The sequence below is a fragment of the Vidua macroura genome, chromosome Z (genome assembly GCF_024509145.1).
Source record: "Vidua macroura isolate BioBank_ID:100142 chromosome Z, ASM2450914v1, whole genome shotgun sequence".
NCBI classification, from domain to species: domain Eukaryota; kingdom Metazoa; phylum Chordata; class Aves; order Passeriformes; family Viduidae; genus Vidua; species Vidua macroura.
In genome coordinates, this window is record NC_071611.1 from 25,483,511 (window position 1) to 25,505,769 (window position 22,259).

The 22,259-nt window shown below is 39.8% G+C and overlaps 1 protein-coding gene across 1 annotated transcript in view; it reads left to right on the top strand.

Moving 5' to 3' along the window:
- Positions 1–20,961, top strand: part of ARHGEF28 (Rho guanine nucleotide exchange factor 28) — a 110,915-nt gene extending 89,954 nt beyond the window's left edge. Inside the window, exons 28-29 of the mRNA XM_054003863.1 lie at positions 2,995–3,295; positions 19,834–20,961. Of these exons, the coding sequence (XP_053859838.1) occupies positions 2,995–3,295; positions 19,834–19,994 (462 nt within the window). The 3' untranslated portion in view covers positions 19,995–20,961. The remainder of the gene's footprint in view (positions 1–2,994; positions 3,296–19,833) is intronic.
- Positions 20,962–22,259: the final 1,298 nt, after the last annotated feature.

Sequence of the window (22,259 nt, forward strand, 5' to 3'; positions counted from 1 at the left end):
AGAATTTCTTTGCTAAAGGGTGGTCAGGCATTGAAACAAGGCTGCCTACGGAGGTGGTGGAATCACTGTCCGTGGAAGTGTTCAAGAAGTGACTGGACATGGTAGTTAGTGGTATGATTTAGTTGATGTGATGGTGGTGTGTTGGGTCAAATGTTGGACTTAATGATCTTGGAGATTTTTTCCAACCTTTATGATTCTATGATTCTGTGAAAAGGACCTGGGAGTCCTGATGTAGAACAAGAGCAAACAACGTGCCCTTCTGCAGAGATGGCACACAGTCTCCAGGGCTGCACTGGGTAAAGTATTGCTGGTAGGTCAAATGAGGGGATCCTTCCTCTCTGCTCTGGACACACCTGGAGTCTGGCTCCCCCAGTACAAGAAAGGCATAGAGCTGTGTGGTGGAGAGGAGGTAGAGACAGGAAGATGGATGTCTGGTAAAGTGCCTGTTTGAGAGGCAGGGACATCTCTCCAGTAAGGAAAGCTGAGACTGTTCAACCTGGAGAAGAAATGGTTCTTATTAACAGGGGTTCCTTTTAATGTATAAAAATACCTAAATGGTATTTAGATATACCTGGCTCCATCTCTAAAGGAGATGGAGCCAGGTTCTTTTCAGTGGCACCCAGTGACAGAACCAGAGATAATGGGTACAAACAAAAACACCAAAGATTTGTTTTGAACATTAGAAAACTATTTTTTCTTGTGAGGGTGATGGAGCCTTGGCATAGGTTGCCCAGGGAAGTTGTGGTGTCTCTAGCATTGGAGATACTCAAAAGCCACCTGGACATAGTCCTTGGCAACTGTCTCTATGTGGCCCTGCTTCAGCAGGGGGGTTAGACCAGATGTCTTCTAGAGGTCCTTTCCAACCTCAACCATTCTAAGGTCCTTTCCAACCTCAACCATTTTAAGCTAGATAGCCTACAAAACCCAAACTTAGGCAGATGTTTATTAAATTGAGAAGACAGAAATTATGAGAATCTGTGTTTTATTCTGCTTTGCTACTGTGTTTGTAAGATACATTGTGTCACTGCATCTTGAAAAAATTTAATTATTGTAATGCTTATATAATATAAATAATATATAATATAAAGCACTTAATGAAGTTTTTGGTAGCTATTCTTCTTCCTGGACCACTAGCTCCAGGGAGGAAAAGGTGCACCTCCAGACAAACATCAGGCTCTTGTGAACTCCACATATCAGGCCCTGGTCTCCTGTTCCCTGAAACAAGCAGCCCCCTAGGGGAAGAGGTTGGTGTGTGGCTCCATCCCTGACAGAATAAATCCTTGGAGATGATTATTATTTGGGGGTGCAGTTTAAAGTAGCCCTGAAGCTGCTTAAGTGTTTAATAATAAAAATGATTAAGTTTTTGTTGAGAGTGAAGGATGCAGTCTGCCTCTGGACTCAGCTGTCTGGGTGCTCACCTGCCAGGTGGGTTCTCATCTCTAATACGTGATTTGTGGTTGATTTCCATAACTGTTCTCTAAAGCACCTGAAAATCAAAACATTTTGTCTGGCTTTTCCACATATGGAAAGCTCACTGACCCAAACAGCTTCTTTTTCCCCTCAGGTTCTCATGTTCACAAGAAAATCTGTAGGGCCTTTCTTCAAGCCATCACCTCCATAGTTTTTCAGCTGGCAACTCACCCATGACCATTTGGCATCTAAGATTGTGTCTGCCTGAGGGGTTAAAGGATTGGCCTCTGACCTCCCCCTTTTCATCCGGCTTTTGTGATCACAGTGTCAACATGACTTACCCATATATACTTGCTAGCCCAAACAACGAAGACACTTTCTACTAGCATAGCATGTGCTGCAGTTTTGACTTGTTTGGCAGTGCTTAAGAAGTGGATGATAAAACCAGAACTGAAGTTTCCCATCAGCTTTAAGGGATGCGAATTCTGAAATCTTTTGAGAAGGGGAAGTTGAAGGATAATAGTCTGATACAGGGATATCTGGATTGCACAGAGAGGCAAAATAATTCAATGCTGAGTGTCAGAGATTAATAGTTTTTGTAATCGAATATTTCATTTGTAAGTCTACTTGTATTTTTTTTTTCAAGTAGACTACATGGCTTTGAATCCATCCAGACCTTAAGATTGTTTTTCTTCTGTGTTTCCACTACCATACTCTGTGCAGCAGTGGAACAGGTTAAGTGATTGTCAATCAGCTGGTATTACCCTCCCAATATTTTTGTATTACACACAGCCTAGATAGTTCTGTGTGATCAAACAATGCAAAAACTCATTCTAAAACTCCCACTTTTTTTTTTTTTTTTTTTTTTTTTTTTTTTTTTTTTTTTTTTTTTTTTTTTTTTTTTTTTTTTTGAGAGAGAGATTTGCCTTAATAAACTCCTGCAGACAAAGAGTCTGCAGGAGTTGCATTTTCTGCCCTTGGGAGCCACAGCTTGCTTGCTAAAGCTGTTTGCCATCCCCAGTTTTGCTGTTGCAGCCCTGTTCTCTGTGATTGCCTGTCTGTGTGAGGTACAGTGTTATTTTTGGATTGCAGAGTATACAGATTTACATATGGGAAGTGGTATTTTGTTGAGCCATGAGGCAAAATATTAACCCTCTAGAAGAAGTCAGCAGAGCTCTATGCATCCCGGATAGTGGTCCTTTTTTATCTGTTACTTTGCAGTTATTAGATCTTTCAAGGTGAGCTAAGACCAGATCTGCTAAGTTATTGCTGTTTATTCCTGAATGCACATCAAATTTAATGTGTTTTGAGGTTAACCTCTGGCAGATTAGATGACTATTTGCTATAAATCCCCATTCTGTCTGGCAGTTAATTTTCTGCATCCTGGTATAAGGATTCTTCAGAATGATGCTTACAGTCATACACTTCAATTTTACATAGTGAGAAGCAGGGAGTTGGACTCCATTATTCTTTTGAGTCCTTTCCAACGTGACATACTCTATGATTCTCTGGTTCTGTTACTTAACAAAGGTGAAAATAAAATTCTCTGTTTTGTTTTTTGCTGTTTTTTTTCCTGTTCTGCAGATAATGGGACATAATCAATTGGACAGCTTACATGGTGAAAATGCATTCTACTTCAATGAAGCTGTAGTGTGTGTGTCTCTAAGAAGAATCAACAGATCAAATTCTTCTCTTGTTTATGAGGATTGTGTGTATCGGATGAACATCTCAAATTCTGATGTAGCAGGGACTAATGAAAATCAGGTGGACCTCAAAATGGACACTTCTTGTCAGCCAGCATTAACGAGTGCACTGTGGAAATCCACTGGTCCTTACCAGCAGATGTCTTATTCCTGCAAAAGCAACAAGGATTCATTTAATAATGGTAATTAATAGTTTATTTAATTAAGAAGTAGTACAGGCAGTTTGCCCTCTCTCTGGCTGAATAGTCCTGGGAACAAAGACAACTTGACAGTAGTGGAAACAAAGATGTTTCTTTGCAAGATTTTTGTTGATACGTGAGGAAATCAGCCAAACAGAAATACAGAAAATTACAGAAATACAGAAAATTACTGAAAACACCCACAAAACTCCGTTTTGTGTCTGCATAATAATATTCAGAATGTGTTTTTCTCTCAGTCTTTTCCCAAAGCTTTTTGACCTATTTTTTGTGAGCAGAAATCACTCTTCTTCGAGTGCATTTTTTTGATTGTTTGAGAACATATGTGCAGTACTTGAGGATTTCTGGTTAGAATAACTTTTGATTTCCTGTCTTAGAATGATAATCCATGTTCAAACGCCCTTTTCTTGCTTCACTGAGGAATGAAAATATCTTGAACGGTCTGTGGACAGAGAATTGTATCACTTCTAAGGAACAATATAATCTAATAATATAGTAAGTTGCTTCAGTAACTCTTACTGCATTACCTTTCTTGATTCTTTCATTTTACCAGTACTCCCAAAGATATGTAGGCTGCATGGCAGTTACTTATGGTGGCTACCAAAATGGGTAGAAGAGGCTGCCTATCTGAGCACTGCATGCACTGAAAGTTCCTTGAAGGTCTTAAAAACTTATGAGAAACTCTAAACTAGATTTATTTCTCATTTTGCACAATATTAGTTTTGATCTAACTTATTTCATTAGTGTGCGTAGACCAGGATGTAAAAACACAACAGCTAAAATTCTTGGGGGCCAAGGTGCACTTTTGGTGTAATAGATTAAATTATTTGGTGGGGTTTTCTCCACAGTTGTGAAATTCAGGAGAAGTGGAATGTCAACGCTTCAGCAGTGCCTGAGCTCCCATTTTTCTGCAGTTGACAGTGCAGAATAGCATCTGTTCTCACACCAGCTTCACGCAGGTCAGGTCACAGCAAAGACAGTGGGCAGCAGAATTAGGAATTGAAAACATACACAGGTACAATGGTTAATTGTCTTACATTTGTGATTAAGGAACTTGCTCCTTAGTACTCCTTTGTAATGTATTAAACAGGCATCTAGTACAGCCTTACTAGTCTTTGATATGTGGACTGCCAAAACAGCATGTTATAATCAAAGGCAGGGCAGGCTAGTCACATCACCACAATCAGCAAACCAAGCTGATTAGTAAAAGAGATTAATATTTCTAAAAATGCCTAAATAAGTAGCCTGTGAAACTTGTTCTGGTTTGGCTGCAGTTGTCACTTTAGTTAGTACAAATTTGAAAAGGAACACATATGTGGGTTTAAACCTCTCAAAAGTGGCTTAGCCTGCATGGCAAACATACAGATAAAAACTAACCAGGATACTTTCTGTTGAGCCCACATAAGAACATCTTTTTTAATTAAACTGGCTTGTACCAGTTAAATTGCACTGATTCTAAGATAAGCTGGTGGAGCGTCTGTGTCTCAAGACACAATGGACCAGCTTTGTGTTCAGCTGTTGTCAATGAATACAGTGTAGACATCCTTCTCTTGCCCTGGTAACAGGGTGCCAAGGCAGTTCTAGCACTCCTGGGGACAAGCTCTGGCTACAGAGCCCGCCCAAGAGGCCAGTGTAAGTCTCTCTGACCAAGCTGTGTTGGCAAAATGTGCAATGCCTGGGTGATGCTACGAGGCACCTTATGCAAAGGAGTGAAGCAAATCCTTGCAGTATTCTTATAGTTCAGATGATGCTGTGAAGCCTACCACTGCATTGCTGGAGCAGGCAGGGCTGGAAGCCTCCCCCCAGAGAGATGTGACATCACATTCCATAGCTGCATTTGTAATTGAGAAGTTGACAAGAATTTTATGCTCTGATCATGCAGTGCATGAGTCTGCATGATTCAGACTTGCTTCTATCTTGCATCAGGACCACTGTACAGGGAAGGTCTGGGTTATGAGAAGAGTGCTGAATTTCCACAAGGTACTATGCACATGGTAATGATACGAATCACTTGTTCCTAAGCAATGTCAATCAAATTGAACAATGCAAACATTTCATACTAAGAAACTGATTTTCCTGTTCTTGAGTATTTTTGGTCATGTTTTCTTCCCCAGAGAGTTTAGCAGAGTTTCAGAAAATTTCCAACCTTGTGCCTCTGCTTTCTGACACCTCTGCAGGATATAGTCAGTTCCAATCACTTTGAAGGAAAATCAACTTAAGTGCAATGAGGGAAAGAACTTAAAAGTTAGCTGAAATCTTCAGTATTTTCATGTGGATGACTGTTTCATGGCATTTTCTTGCATTTCCATGTATTTTACAGCTAGCTTTGTGTCTAAAGTCTCATAATCATCTTTAAAAAAACTTTCTTAATTAATTTGTCAACATAGAACTAAGAAACAAATACTTGGTTTACTGCATGGTTTACTGCTTATAGCCATGCACCGCATACATACATGCCCAGAACCTAATATATGATTAAAATTTTGTGTTCACACAAAATAAATTTCTTGGGTTTGATTAACTTTCACAGAAATATTAGGCATTTTGTAAGAGGTCTGCTCTGTCAAAAAAACCCACTTAAATTATTTAAAGAGAAGCACCATCTAAATTCATTTCCAAGGTGTTAATCACACTGCATTCTACCATATGTTAAGTACTATTCAATTAAGCTTCATAAATATACAGAAATGGAAATGGCTATATTACTGTAGTGCATAATTTTACATTCATATTTCCTAAGGTAAGACATAGGTCTCTTCACATAGCTAACATCATGATTATATATCATTGTTCTATGTGTATGGGAGGGAACTTCAGTAAAGACCTTCAGGCAAGTTCCCACTGAACTGAAACTGGCATAAGTCACCTCACTAGAAAAGGTGTGTCAGTCAACAGGAGGAAAATATGATTGAAAGAAAAATGTGTTAATGCTTTACAGTAATGGTTATGAAATTATCTGCATGAAAGAAGCAAGTACTTTGGCTAATTAGGAAGGAGGGGAAGTATAAGTTTTGTGTCAGACTAGACTGAGAATTGAATAATTAGTCTTGCATTTAATTGACATATCAGGTTAACTAGCCAAAGTGATGCCTGAGGATTTACCTATGGATTCACCTCTTTGATTTCAGGAATCAGGGCAATTTTAATTCTTTGAAGCTTTGAAGGGAACTGCATTGTTTGCTGCTGCTACCTTAACTTCATTCATTCAGACATTGTACTACAGAAGTAGAATTAAAAGTGATAGGTCTGGAAAGCTGCTGAAACTTGAATGTGGGATGGTTTTAACTCAGACATTTAGTATGAAGGACCTATATATGTGACTAAGTGAAAAACATAGTTTAAATCTTTATGGGGAACATAGAAAAACCTGTGATTTTCATAAACAGCCAAATGCACACCCAAGGAGCATAAAAAGACTCTATTTGACTAATGTAATTTACATGTTTTTTAAAGGACAGAAATTTGTACATATATGAGTATAAGCAAATGAGACAGTTTGATTTTGGAAAAATAATTTATTTATAGTGGCTTTCATCAAAGTAAGTGGTTTCTAGAGATGTAGAATATTTAATTTGCAACAGAAAAAGCAAAGATTCCAGAAACAATGTGTCGTATCCTATGATTCTGTATAGTTTATATGAAATTTCCTTCATGTTCCCTAAGGCAGATTATGATAATAATGATTACTCTGTTGAACCTGTTCTTAAAACCGTATATCAGATTCATTTACTTTGGTTTCCCATTGTTAATTTAGATGGCGTTTAGAACAATGCATTTTTGTCTGTGCTGGTTTGGGCTGAAATAGAGTTAATTTTCCTCACAGTGGCTACTATGGGGCTGTGTTTTGGATTTGTTATGAACTCAGGGTTGATAATACAGAAGTGTTTTTGTTATTGCTGAGCAGTGCTTGCACAAAGCTAAGGCCTTTTCTGCTTTTGGTACTGCCACACTGGGGAGGGGACTGGAGGTGCTTGGCAGGTTGGGAGGAGCCAGAGCCAGGACAGGTGACCCCAACTGACCAAAGGGATACTCCAGACCATGTGGCACCAAGCTCAGTGTATAAAACGAGGGAAAGAAGCAGGAAAGGAGGGGACATTTGTGGTAATGTCATTTGTCTTCCCAAGTAACCACATAAACCAGGCATGATGGGGCTCGGCTCTCCTGGAGATGGCTGAACACCTGCCTGCTCATGGGAAGCACTGAATTAATTCCTTGGTTTGTTTTGCTTGTGTGAACAGCCTTTGCTTTCCCTATTAAACTGTCTTTCTCAGCCCATGAGCTCTCCAGCTTTTACCCTTCTGATTCTCTCCCCAGTCCTTTTGGTAGGAGAGGGCTGTGTGGGGCTTGCTTTCTGGCTGGGGTGAAACCACCACTAAGGCTACCTTAGCTAATATAAGGTGTGGCCTAATGATGTTGCATAAAACTATCTGCTCTATGTTTGCATCAGGGAAGTTGAAAACAATAGACCTGTCTCTTTTCTCATATTTATGTTAAGGTGAATTTGTTGCAGTCAGGAGAGATATACAATGTAAAACTGATCCAAGTGTGATAAAAAATAGGTGAAATATGCTTTACACTACAGTGTTAAAAAGCCATCTGAAGTGGTACAGGCTCTTTGTCTATGCTTCCGACTCAACACAGGGTTTTGGCAAGGAGCAAATTTCAGTAACTCAGGGCGTTATTCAGATAGCATAGCTACTGCTGCCAGTGCTGGAGGTGGCTGATGGGATCCAATGATGAGGACTTAGTTGAGTAAGATTGCTTTCATCACTTGGAACCTGGTAAATAATGATTAGCAAAACCCCCCAAGAAGTCACCACAGTTCTGCATATGTAATCATTGTAAGTTAATTTTTATATTGTTGTTGCTGAAAGAACTCAGTACATCTGATTTTTCTGACCTAGAATGTAACTGTATCCCATACAGCACACACTTCAAAACAGCATCATTCAGAATCAGTGACAGACCAGCCCCATACCACCTGCAGAATTGCATGTGAAGATATGTTTCAACCTTTTTTTTTTTTCTGGTATGGCTAATAATATTTTTAATAGTGCCGTTTTTTTTCACTGTCCCATAGTGACCAAATTCTTTCTGACTTTCTTTCACTTGGAAAGAGAGAAATTTTTAAAAAGGCCAGGATGATATGACCCATGGAGCTCTCAGTTTGTCAGTGAACCTCCTGAGCAGGTGTGATATTTTGAGCTACTTAAATTTTTTTGTCTTTTTTAATTGAATAAAGAGTAAGATGCCAAATTGAGAACAATTCTAAATTGTTTTTTTTGTCCTCAACCTATCCCTACTACTGTAAGTGTGGATGGCTACACAGGTAAGCGCAGAGCCCATTCAATGCTCAGTGTAAGTTATACTGAGAATAAAATTAAATGGAAATATATAAGAATATGAAGTCGAGCAACATCAGCACTAGCATCTTCCAAGTTCAAAATCTCATTGATGTATTAGGACAATTAAGCTGTTAATTTTGATTCTGCAACAGACATCAGCAAATTTTCCTCTCCTCCATACCACAAAACACTGATTTTCATGCTCTGCTGGAAGATTTCCGTGTCTCTGAGATGCTTGGAGGAAATGAATCAGAGAGGAAGTATTTTTTTTTCTCTAGGGAATAACACTGCTGTTTGTTTAAAGCAAACGGCAAAAGGGATTAAATCACATGGCAGTGTGATACCAAAGTGAAAAATATGTCATATGTCACCTGCAATTACTATATTTCAAGTAACACTTGCTTTTCACCTCTGTAGCAGTCAGATTTTGTTGTTCTGTTGTTCATGATTTTCTCATGGCAAAACACTTTTCTCATTTCTTAAAATAACCACAGTAGATGCAGTACTATAATATAACCCTTTAATTAAGACAGCTAATGATATTCTGGTTTTATTTTGTACATTAATGTAAGTAATGCCTATCCTGTGTAATGCCTGTCTGATTTTATTCTTTCTATTCTCTTCTCCTTTAGAATTCGTTCATTTGTGGATGGAAGTTTATAATAGTGTACATCTTTAAGGTTTTGAACAGAGTAAAAAAGATTGCCTGTCTGTCTTTTGAGGTACTACTGGTGTTGGTGTAAATCTGCACACCACATTCAGGCTTTCATTGACTGCAGACTTATTAAACAGCAACAGGATGATGGCTGAATCTTTCCAATTTTTTTCACACTTATGGTTCCACCAACTTCAGTGTAGTGTTTGTGGAGTCAGTGGAATTAGTTGCATCAATGAAATTGGATGATCCCCCTTATCTGCAGATTTATTCTTTACTTAGATTTTGTTTTTCCAGTAGGTAGAGGTTTCAGGAAAATAGAAGAATGAAAGGAGAACATTTCAAAGCAGAAAACCATGTGCAGAGGGTTTTTAGCCAGACAACTGGTTTATAGTGAGCTGGATCCTGTGCTCCAGCTCAGTGATGTACAGAGATGTAATTTGGATAGCAAGTCTGCAGGGAAAGAGGTGATCTCTCAGGAAAAGGGCCACAAAACAACAGTCTTGCTGGCTGTTTGATGTCAAGAAGATTCCTAGGGAGGTCTTTGTTTTTCTTGCGAAATGCTCTCTGTGGGTGGAGACCTGGCTGCAGTGCCCTGCTTTAGTACATTCAAATATTTTGTATGTATTTTGTAATGAAGTTACAGCCTGAAATAGATGCACTAGTGTAAATAAATAATTCATTCTAATAGCTGAGAGAAGCTGTTTATGGGATCAAATTTTGCAAGATACTGAGTATGGAAACACACCCTGTAAAACCATGTAGCTGAATTACCAAGTGTATCTGTCTGGCTTATTTTGAAAAGTACAATCCCATTTTAATTATTTAGTATAATACTTTACATATTCCAAGAAATGGCCTGTAGCATGTTGTACAAAAATAATGAAGTGTTAGTAATATGAAACCTCCTCAGCATCACCTGCTGTTAAATATTTATTAAGACACTGGGAAGATTATTCTGCTGGTATTCATCACAGCAGCACCAAACTGCCTTCCAGTAAATTTCATTGACTGTCACCAAACTGGTAGAGGAGATTTCATGGAGTATCTTACCCCTTGCCAGATGCTGTAGAAAATTTCTTTTTAGTGGGGCAGTAGAGAGGAGGAGCCTTGGTGCTGCTATGGAAGTTGTTTATAGTTTAATCAAATAGGATGACTTCCAACAATCATCTGCTGAGGTGAGTGATCCTCAGAAGTCTGATCTAGAACTGGGACATAAATTATAAAAAAAATAGGTATAGTATTTCTGTATTTGCTTAGGATCTGTTGTAGAAAAATCAAACCCATGTAATTTAAAAGTCATTGAATATATTCCATGATAAAGAATAAATGAGAGACAGGGAAAACAGGGTATTTGGCAAGGATGGGGTTTTTTTTCTCTTTATTAATTGAACTTGAAAATATAAGGGTAATTGTTGCTGACCGAAAAACTGCAGGGAAGCTGTCTTCTATGCAGAGCAACTTGCCATTGAAGCACAGTGTCACTGGGGAGGGGATGAAGGTCTGAGGAAGGCTCCTGCATTAAACACAGGCAGTTTAGAGCTGAAGTGAAAAGGAATACAGGCAGGTGTGTTAAAACTTGTAGTAAAGGTGAGGCAGAAGGAGAAGGAGATGAATTCGAGCTTAAGGGTAAGACCAGTGTTGCTCATACAAGGGAGAAGTGGGAGCAGAAGTGAGGAAAGCGGATCCAAGTGCTCTCTATGCACTCGTGGGATGGACACACATACTTATTTGATAATTGTGGGGTTTCATGGTTTTGATGTACAATTTTTTCTTCTTATGCAAACTGTTTTCATGCAGTTACATGTTCACAGAGCTTTTAGCAAACAGTTAAAAAGGGCATTAATTTCAAAATACTCAATCACACTGAAAATTCCTATGCTTAAAATGCAACATATGGGTAATGTGCAACTTTTCCAGTTTTTTCTTGATTTTTTCAAGGACTCCAAGAAGAAAACATGAGCACATATACTTCCTGCCAAAAATGAATAAAAATGGCTGTGCTAATACTCAATATGCAATCAAAAATTCGTGAATATTTCCCTCAGTTTTGACCTTGGGAGAGAACAAGTATCTCTGTGACTATAGATAAGAGGCTTCTCTCAGATGCTCACTCATGTAGTCATGCTTGACTTTTTCCCTGTATTAATCAACAACAGCAGCTTTTATTAGAGGGTAAGATTAGTATGTAATTGATTTGAAACAGGTGCTTTGCCTGATTTTTTCTTCTGCAGCAATTCTGTATATTGACTTAGTGCTCTTCTGCTGCTCTCTGAGTTTTGATCTCGTCAGCTTTTATGAGTAAGAAGTGGTGGATCTGGTCTGTTGTTGGGAAATTACCCTATAAAACCAAAGTGCTTAGGAGGAGACTTGAGTGTTTTATAAATTACCTCACCCTTTTGGCTTTTGTAACAGAGTTGTGCCCTTCTGCTACTCAAGAAAATGTTTGCCAAAGTCCAGAGCACACTTCTTTATGTTGCACCTGAAATACTGGCCAAATGCTGGGGACTAAATTGATTTTTTGCCAAGGTCTTTGATTTCTTGTTTATTTCAAAGTGAAAAAAACCCAACAAAGCAACCTGCAACCAAAGAGTGTCCATAAAATGAGGCAGAATTAATCAACACTCTAACATCTGTCTGTGGTAGCAGCTCAAAGGAGAAGTTTTGATGTGTAAATGTCCCCTTGTGTTTCAAAGGGAATGACCTCATGTTCCAGAGACTGTTTTTTCAGGGTTAATGCTAGCTGTTTCTCTTTTTTTGGGAGGGAAGGAGATAAAACCTCACTGCAGTGTTTTATCTTCAGGGTGCAGACTGGGACAGTGGGGATGTGCTGGCAGGCAGCAGAAAGGGGAGCTGGTTCATTGTCCCTTGAGTCCTTGGTAGTGCTGTTTGCGTCTGTAACTTTATGGGGTTTCTGTTTCTCTATTAAACATTCAAGAAGGAGCGTTCCCTACTGATGGCAGTTTGTTTTGACTTCAGCCTACTGGCCAAATGACTTCAGCAGATGATGGGCTAGGAGGAAATGGTTGCAGCCCACTTCATTTACACCCGCATTAGACACCTGAAAGAGGAGGCTGTGGGGGTTTTCAGTGCTTCCCTACTACTGTTGTCAGTGGGCAGGAGAGTTGCTCTGCCCCTGGAGAGGTGCTCTGTGTGGGTGTGCTTCTGCCCAGGGTGGGACAGTGGCCCTGGGGCGGCAGCTGGTCACGTTCCTTATGATCCTGTGTAGGAAGAGAGTTCTTGGGGTTTTATGGTTCTTTCCTCTTGATCATTAGAGTGCAGCTGTGTTTAATGAGCTAGAAAAGAAGTAGGTCAATAAAACATGTGTTCATTGTTAGCAGAATACCTGTTGGATCACGTGTTTGTCTGTAATTGACCATCTAAATCTTCAAAGCTTAGCACAAAGACAATTTAATAGGGAATTCATACTTAAATAAATTAATAATAAGCAGAGGCAGACAGCTGTCAAGGCAGTCTGCCATCCCAAGGTGAGATTGTGGGTATTTAATGCACTGACAAATTATTATTTCAAGTCAGACCTATTTTTAAGTCTCTGTTATTGATATGCAGTAGAAAAACAGCATGCCAAAGATAGTTTAGAACCCGTGTGCTTTAAAAACCAATACAACTCAAAACATAGCCATGTAACTATGTTAAAATGTTAAGCAATCTAATCAAATTTAATCAGCATGCTATGAATTTGATGTCAAAGTGACACTATCAGTATTTGAGCTTGAGTTAGTTTTAAAATATTTTCTTTGGTAAACACCAGTGTTAGAAATAGTATGTTTACTGGGCCTTAATAAAAGAAAAATGACTGCATCATCATATTACTCCAAAATCTGGAGTGTGAGTTGGAACTTTATGATAAATGCCATTTTGGTGGAATAAATATGTATTTTGTGTTTCTTGTGCCAAGAATTAGTTCCAAATTGTCTAGACAGAACTTCTCCAAAGGCTTATGAGTCAAAACCTGAAAATGGAACTGCATTGTTTTACCTAAGCCAGCGACTACACAGAGTAGAAACATGCAGAATAATGGTAATCCCAGTAATTTTACTATGATCAAAAATGCAGCATACAGATGTAGAGAAGAGTTATGTTGCAGACCTTATTCATCATAGACTTTGAATTCTTTCTGTTCTCTGTCTTGTAACAGAAAATGCACCAAAAGCTGCTAAGACAAATTAATGTAGGATCTCTTCTGAAATAATTCCTCATCTGCTTTTTGTGGAAAAATCTCTTACTTATGAAGGTGCTTCTTTGCTTAAGAAATACAGCGGCTTCTTTTTTAGAGGCTTGGCCTGGTCAAAAGTAAATAACAGCATTACAATTCCCAGACCGATTTTCTTGCCTTATTCAGTCAGCTGGGAAACAGATTAGGCTCCTCTTTCCCTGGTAGCTTTAGGGTCAAAATATTTTTTCCCAGTGTTTTTTTTGAGACCCACTACCAAATTCAGTTCCTGCTGTGAAATCAGCTTTATGAAGGGCCTGGTTTGTTGATGGTATGTGAGATCTCAACTGCCAGTGAATCTGCTGGGAATTGTCCTCAATTCATCAAGGCTCACACATAACTTTTCTATAGCAAGTGTTCTGTTCTGAATGAGTAGCAGCAGTATCTTGGTTGTTACAGGGTGATGCCCTGACATTCCTGGTGGCCAGTACCACTGCATGGTATGCCTTTTCTTTTACTAGCTTTAAACAAACTGCAGTATGGAAAATCCCTTGCAATTTGGGAAAGTCTTAGTAGGCATTAAAAAAAGCAATCAAAACTGGTCATGGTGCCTTTCATGGTGAGGAGAGAGGCTGAGGTGTTTGGAGCTCCCGGGGGAATCTGCTGTCTGTTGCTAATGAATCTGCATGGAAACCGCTGGGAGCATCATTAGAGACAAAGAGCTGCCGTGGGATTTGCCAGTGGGTTTTTCAGTGGATCCCATGGGAGTTAGGCTGCCATTTGCTGTTGAACTGTGGTGGCAAATAAGAGCCTGTTACCCTTGAATTCCTTTGAATATCCCAGACCCGATAGACTTAGCACTGGTTGTTAGGTGTCTGCTTGTGCTTTGCATTATGCATGAGTGCCAGTGTGGGGATTAAATAGAGCAGCTCTGCCATTTCAAATAGTTGTGGCCTGAAGCTGATGTGTCAGCTGTCAGTCCAAATGAACTAGGTACCAGTTGTTGTAAGTATGTGTAAAACCGAAACCTAACTCTATCTATTATTTCAGAAGGTTAGTGGTCTTGTGACTCTTCAATGCATTGGTTGCTAAAAGTGGCATAAATCACTCTTCATTTAATGCAGTTTTATTTTGTGAAGAGGGCGAGTGTGACAGATCTCGGAGAGTCACAGCAAGGTAATTGTCTGCAAAATCCATGTGGTGTGTTCCTTCTACTCCCCCCCGCCCTTTTTTTTTTCCACTTTTTTCTTCCCCCTTTTTTCCCCCCTTCCATTTTAGAAATGACTAAGAAGTAAAAAAAGTAAGCAGCCTGGCCTGACCTGAGAGGTAACCCAACTTTGAGGAGGAGTTTGAATCCAAGGCTTTCTGAGATCCCTTCCAACTTGAATTATCCTGTGATGCTGTGAAACCAGGGTCAGAACTGAAGGAGGAACACTAAGGGCTTTCTGTTCAAAACACAGAGACTTGAGAGGTTTTTTGCTTGGAGTGTTTTTTAGTGTCCTGGTTCTCCTGTCCTTCCCATAATCTTCACTGTGTGCACTCTAGCTTTAACGTCAAGAGCTCTGATCCTGGGGGAGAGAGAGGAGGGGTGAAGGGGGTGAAGGAGAAAATTTGTGGCATTTATTTGATGTGGAAGTGCTTACATCCTATGACAACAGACAGGAGGTGAGAATCAGTGTGACTAATGAGTTGTTTACTTGGCTTTTGTATCCCCTGCCCCTCCAGGTACATGGGCTGTGTTTGTTTTTATGTGTTTGTTTATATATGACAAATTCCTGCAAATACCATTCCTTTGTCCTTCATCTTGTCAGCAGTTTGTGAGATACTAGTAATCCTGTCTCTTAGTGCTGTGGAAAAGGTAGGGTAGTTAGGATGCAGAATGCTACTTGTTTTTGCTTTCTTTTCCTGTACAATAGCACCATGTTTTTAGCCAGCAGCTGTCCTTTCTCAGAGTTTGGACCCAGACCCTGTTTGGAAAACTAGGTCCCCTTATAAACTCTCTTGAGAACTGATCCCACGTATGACAGGCCTGCCATCTGCCATTATTTTTATATTGAGGTGGTCTAAAAAAGTATGGAAAGAGTAGAGTGCCTCTCTGCAGTTTCCTGATACTTGTCCTCATGGTACCAGACCTAAACCCAAGGAAAATGGGGAGAAAATTGAATTTGTTTTCAGTGTTGAATTTGACAGTGATTTGACACAAGACAATTTGGGATTGGATCCAGAATTTGTTAGAAACAGCCTCTAACTACTTTTGCAAAAATTGGTGGGGAAGACTGCTGGGAATGCCTGGGGTTTCTTTATTCAAAGAAATGGTCTTAGCTGAGATTAAAAGGAGTAAAAGCTGTACTTCAGGAGTATTTAATACTGAGGTGTGGCACAGGCTACAGGTCCCAAAAAGGCTGAAATGCTGTCACAGATTACCTAATGTTTGGTCACCAGCCTCAAGCATGCCCTTTTTTGCCTAGGGTGTTTGACCAGCCTAACTTTGAAAGAGTGGATTTCTCTGGTCTGCTGTTCACTTTTACCTAGGATATCCATGGTGCAGTTGCAGATCTGGCTTGTTCTTAAGGAAGGACTTACCTGTAATATTGTAGGAAAAACATATTTTATATAAGTGAGAAACAGGTAAAGGGGTTTTCAGTTTGCCCATAAATTCTGGGGTCCAGGGTACAGAGAGATGCTGACAACTCTTGGATGGTGCAAAAGTGGGAGGGAGCAGAAAGCTGTGTCAAGGAAGGGTCTGAGCTACAGCTTAGTTTTGTTAAAGCTTTGGAAATAGGGAGTATTTTCTGCATTTATCTAACTATGAAAGAAAAACAGTGTAAATGAGCAAGTGGATGGCTATGGCCAGGTACAGTCCTCTCCACGAGGGTGTGGGAGCACGGCAGCAGGCAGAGCCCAGCCCGGGCAGCAAGGGTGTGGGCAGGGGCTGTACCCCAGCTTTTGTTGGGTGCTGGTCTGGTGGGTGCTGGTCTGGTGGGCGTGCTGTTGAGCCAAACACAGCCTGCCAGAGAGAACATCTGTCTGTAGCTTGGAGGAGAGCAGAAAAAAGGGTAAGTAAATGCTGAATTTAAACCAAGGGGATAACACAGAACTTATTTTATGGCTGATGTTGACAGGTGAATTACAATCACATTAAAGGAAGCTCATAAAAGGCCAGTGGTCTATATGTGCCTGACTCTTGATCCATAGTGAATTCTGACGTTTGCCTCAGTGCAGCAGAGAATGGGCCTGGAGAGGGACTGGGGAGTTTCCATGGGTGCCCCAACTGCTAGGAGATCATGGGAGAGCTTCTTGGGTGTTGCTTTCTGATAGCAGCCCCTTTGCCTTGCTGTCTGCACAAATAATCAATTTGTTTTCCTTTTTTATTTTCATTAAGCATCCTCAGCTCTCAGAGTTAGTAGACAGCAGTTGATGCTTTCAATCCTGGTTTCAGAGGTTTCCTCTTTGTTTTGGGAGAGCATTTCAAGAGGAAGATTTCTCCCACCTTTCTCCTGCTTGGTGACAAGGACAACTGAGTTTCCCCATGCTATACCAAAGAGCTCAGGGAAGGCTTCTTGTCTGCTGTGCTGTACTGTACTGCATTACAACCAAGGCTGACTGGCAGTTCAGTCCACTTTTCCCAGTCTCCCTCCACCTGAAACTGTTGTTACCGTTTCTAGCACTTCTTCCACACTTCACATGCATCTACCCTTGGGGCACATCACACTGCTGCCTGTGATACCAGCTGGTCTGCTGGCTCAGCTGCTTCCAGCATGGCACTGGGCAGAGAGACAGCAGCCACCCTCCCCAATGGCAGGCTGAGTGTGTTGGCCCTGGGGACACATTGTGCTTTTATTAGGCAGTCTGTGTTGAGTGCCACCTGTAGTGCATCCAAAACCAGACCCTTCTCTCCTCAGTTAGATTAAGCACAATCCTTTCCAGCCTGAAGCCACTTGGCACCCCAGCAGCAGCTGTGCTGTTACCTCCTGGGTGCTCTCCTGCTGTTCAGGTTTCCCAGATGCAATGTATTTAGGGAAAAAAAAAAAAAAAAAGAAGCTGAACTAGTGATAAATAATTTATTTTGATAGTGACAGGATCTGATTTGTTTTTCCAGAATGCTTACAGTTTCCACTGCTTAGCTCTGATGCTTGTAGTTATAACAGTTAATGAGAAATTATTTGGAAGCAGCTACTGTTTTAATTGGTAAAGCAATTACTGTTTAGTTTTGATGGTGGAAAATAATTGCATGTAAGGTGTTTATTTTCTATGTATTTTCAAATTTGTAATTAGGCTTCTCAAATTATGTACTTCATAAACTTTGGAAACAGATCTTTCAAATAAGTGTTTACTCCCTGGTATTCTTATGTACATAACTTGGGTAATGTGAATAGACTCAGAGGACTTAAAAGAAATATTAATGTAGGTAAAATTACCTGCAAATGCAAGTGTTTAGAAGTTGAGGAACTTCTGCTGGTAGGGCTCTTTTAAATAAATAAACAAACCAAATGCATCCAGTTTTCATAAAGACAAGCAGATAAATTTTTGCTTTCTTCTGTGGACTCCAAGTTGCAATCTTTTTCTAATATAACCATCAAAAATAAATAAATGCAGACATCATCTTCAAAAAATGAGTCCTGTTTGACTAAGTTAGGGAGTTAAGACTTTCTGTATTATGTATTGCAAGTAATTCACTTGCAATCAAGACTTAGTCTGGATTTTCATCAAGACTGAAACTTAATCCAGTATAAAACAGTAAAAGAAAGACAACTGAAGACTAATTTTTTTAACATTCTGTGTCATTCCACTATGACTAAGCTCATTTATAAATACCTTGCTCCTGCCATTGACTCTGCAGTCTTGGCAGCAAGACTAAGATGCATGTAGTTTATGCTGGGAGCTGCAGCCCCAAAGCCTCTTTGCTCCCCCCAGCTTTGAAAATATCAAAGAGGAGAAGATGCTGGAGGTAGAGGCTGCAATATGATGTGTTCCCACATGCCCATTGCATAATCATCCCACACTGCTCCACACACCCCATGCCAGGAAGCAGCCAGAGAGCTTAGGCTTTTCAGGGTGCCAGAAAGCTTGTTTTGCCTTGAACTCCTGCCTCAGTGAACAAGACTGGTGAAAGTCACATATATTTGGGGAATGCCAAATGTGGGCATGTGTCATTATGAATTGCTACCAGTTAAGTGACATGATGTGTAAAAACGCAAATAGATATTTCATAGTAGATTTCCATTGCACATACATGTGAGAAATAGGGACCAGAGCAAGCATGAAATGTCTCTTCAGCTCTGCATGAGTGATCAAGGCTCAAAGAACCCCAGTTCTTGGTTTGTGTGCTTCTGGCATTACCATGCTGTACAAGGAGTTCAAAGCTCCCTTTCTTTCTACAGAGTCCTTTTTTTGAGAGGGAAGAATGAAAATTTAACCCTCCTGTTGTAATAGAAGAGTTGGTCAGGCTAAGATTACAGTGAAAAGTATTGCAGCATATCCATTTCAGATATTTTTCATTGCTATGCATGAGGATACACATTCTTTGTTACGCAGCTTGTTTTTATGGCAAAGTTGCTTTGAAGAAATACAGATGTAGAAAAGCCAACTACTGAGATGCAGGTCCTGAGGGCCCAGAGTGCTACAAAATGCTGACTAGGGATAAGACCCAACTGTAGCCATGTTGTTTTGGTTTATAAAGCAACCAAACTATGGGTCAGCATAGAAGTGTTCATTGTGGACTGCTGGAAAACAAATACCTGATTCTCTACATTTGTGGGAGAAAATTGGAAAGATAACAAGATCCTTGTGAAATAATGTTCTAGTGTTTGGATGCAAGTGTTTCTCTCCATGTCACACCAAAAAGATCAAGACAGAATAGAGTAGGTAGGTTGTGTCAATAAACACAGGTAAACTTGGTAGAAAAAGCTGAATGCAAGTACCAGCCATGTAGACTTTGCTCACTTAATTCTTTTGCATCCATTAATGGAAGGCTTGCAAATAAAATCCTGTGTAATGATGAAAACTGTGTTAATGTTACAACTGTATTATTATTAACAAAAGTACTGATTATATGCTATGCATTTTCCTCCAGCTCAATTCTGAACTCATTTATGTATTTCCATTATTGTGTGTCTGTTTAGTAAAGTATGGCAATGCATTTATAATTATTTTTATTACTTGAATAGATTTCTCTTAACTTTGTGTGAGGTACCTCTCACCTGTAGTATAATTTATTCTAGAGTACTGTCTTCCTTTCCAGACAGATGCAGCAAACTAGAAAATGGTGTTAATGAAAACATCAGAATTTGCCCTTTTTGATGGCTTAGGCATGGCAGAAAATGCATTGTCCTTCTCTTGTGTGTTACAGATCTGAACACATCACAGACCCATAGTTCCCAGACAAGTGTTCCAAACCAGGGATCCATCCAGTCACCACAGGTAGATGAACTGCTGCTGAACCACCAGCCTGAGAGCCTGCAGGATGCAGAAAGTGGAGCCAGAGTAGAGGAAAAGATTGTTTACCTCTGATAACTTGTTTTCTAATCTCAGTAGCACTTAGGAAAGATAACTGTGTTTGCTTTTCTAAATTTCTTAGTCATTCTCTGTATGACCATCTGGCTTTAAGGGTAGTATTTAATAGTAAATGCAAAATTTTCCCTGTGATAAATATAGCAAGTAAGTTATTTTAAAGCCTTTGTTGTATAATCTTTAATGTATGACATGATTTCAAATGCTTTGCAAGAAGCAATGAGTATCAGGGGAGACATAACATTCTGAAATTGTAAAGGTGCCACCAAGGACTGTAAAAACTAGTGTTGATTTTCGCGAGTCTTCTTCTTAGAAGGATGAGCTAAGAGAGATGGATCTGCTATGTGAGATTTCAGAGTGTGTATCAGTAACAGTTGTGATATAACATGAGAAGACAGCAATGTAACAATGATGGCTCGAGTCTTTGCTGAAATGTGCTATATACCCTTAGCTGTTGGGTCATTTTCCTTATCTTCTAGCTCAGGAACTGCTCAGAAGGGGATGTTTTTTATGGTCTGAGCATAATTGCATAATAGTAAATGTTTTTTCATGTCCCAAAGCTTATTATAATTTTGATACTACTGCCAATTTCTGTGCAGAGATGCACTAAATCATTGATTGTATTATGACTGTTCCTCATTTTAGTAAGTGTCCTTACACATTAAAATTTACCAGATGAAACCATCTCACTGGTCAAAAGAAAAGAAAGGGGATAAATAGTAGGCTTCAGTTAATTGAACTCTTCTGAATCTCCACTGCTTTCCTGTGTAGAAATCAGATAGCTTTCTGCTTTCAGATTCATGGGATTCTCTGTCTTAGGCAGTAAGAAACTTGTTTTGTGCCTTTTTGTCTTTCTGAAAAATTTGTACACTTCTGTCAAACTAAATAAATGTTCTGTGCATTTCTAGAAAACTGTAATTTTGATTCATTGTGAGATCCTCCAGAGAAATTAAAAAAAAACCATCCAGGTCTTGTTTGCACTGAGCTCTTTTGCAGATGTGTGTTGCTTGTCCAGGATAGTCAAAGCTGTGTATTTCAGCTGGCAAAACCAAGGATGTGCCTATCATCGCTTAGCAAGGCTGATGGCATTGGCAGAGATGCAGCAGAAATGCAGCTGCACAGCTCCTGAATGCTGCTGCAGAGCTGCCTCACATCTGCCCAGCTCAAGGAGCAGAGGAGCGCAGGATTGCTCCCACCCATTTGACTGGGTCAGCCCCAGGTGCCAGTGGTTTCCATTTTACCCTAAGCCTTGTGTTGTGCAACATCTTTTGCAGGGCACAGAGTTTTAGATGTGTGCATTTATCAGCAAGGACTTCCTGACTGAGAAGGCTTCTCTTCCAGGGACTTGGGTGCTTCAGGGATATCTTAAAGCATCTTTCTGAGCTGCATCTTATTGGACTCCAGAGTAGTTGTTCACTTGGTATCTTGGGCAAACAACCGAGCACCTGGTGTGATGAGCAGGACGTGATTCTCAGCTGTATTAACTGATGTGCAAATGCCATCAGAGAAAGACTGGGCCTGCAGATGTGGTTTCCAGTGTCTGCGTTCAGCCTTCAAGACTCCTGCTAACCTGACAGCACTTTAAAAATATGTCTCTTTATAAAAGAAAAAAACCCCTCTTTTAGAATTTTTAGAATTGTTTTATCTTCTTTCCTTTTCACAATTAGATTAAAATTAAAATGTGGATCCAGCTTCTCTTAAGGGCCCTGCAGTGGTAACAAAGAGTCAGCAATGAATTCAGTGTTGCCACCTGAACAGCTTTTTGGCAAATTTCTGAGTAGCCAGACTAATTTCTTGGGATGCTATATACTCCAGGATATGTGCCTTGCCCGGAGACCCATGGGAAATTGAGAAAAAATGAGCAGTTTTCTCCACAGTTACTCTCTCTGCATTTTATTATGCCTTGGCTGAAACATCTGGCATTGATTACTGTCAAATCCAAGCTGCTGGATGGATTGCTGCTGTCCCAGTTTGGTGTGGGAATTCCCACATAAGTATCTTGCCACTGAGAAAGGAAGAGATGATACTGCTTCTGCCATCAGTTTTAATTGAGGGGCTGGGAGCTGAAAAGTGGCTGGCCCAGACTTCAGCTATAGTGCAAATTAGACAGCATCTTATTTTGCTCACCTGTGTTTACAGTAAAACTTCTGGCATTTCAGAAAGGCAAAGGCAGGAAACAGGTGGCCTCTAAATTTAGGTATTTTAATTGTAGAAAATGTTTAAAGTATAGGCCAGTATGGTCTTGGCAGGTGCTCTTTATAACAA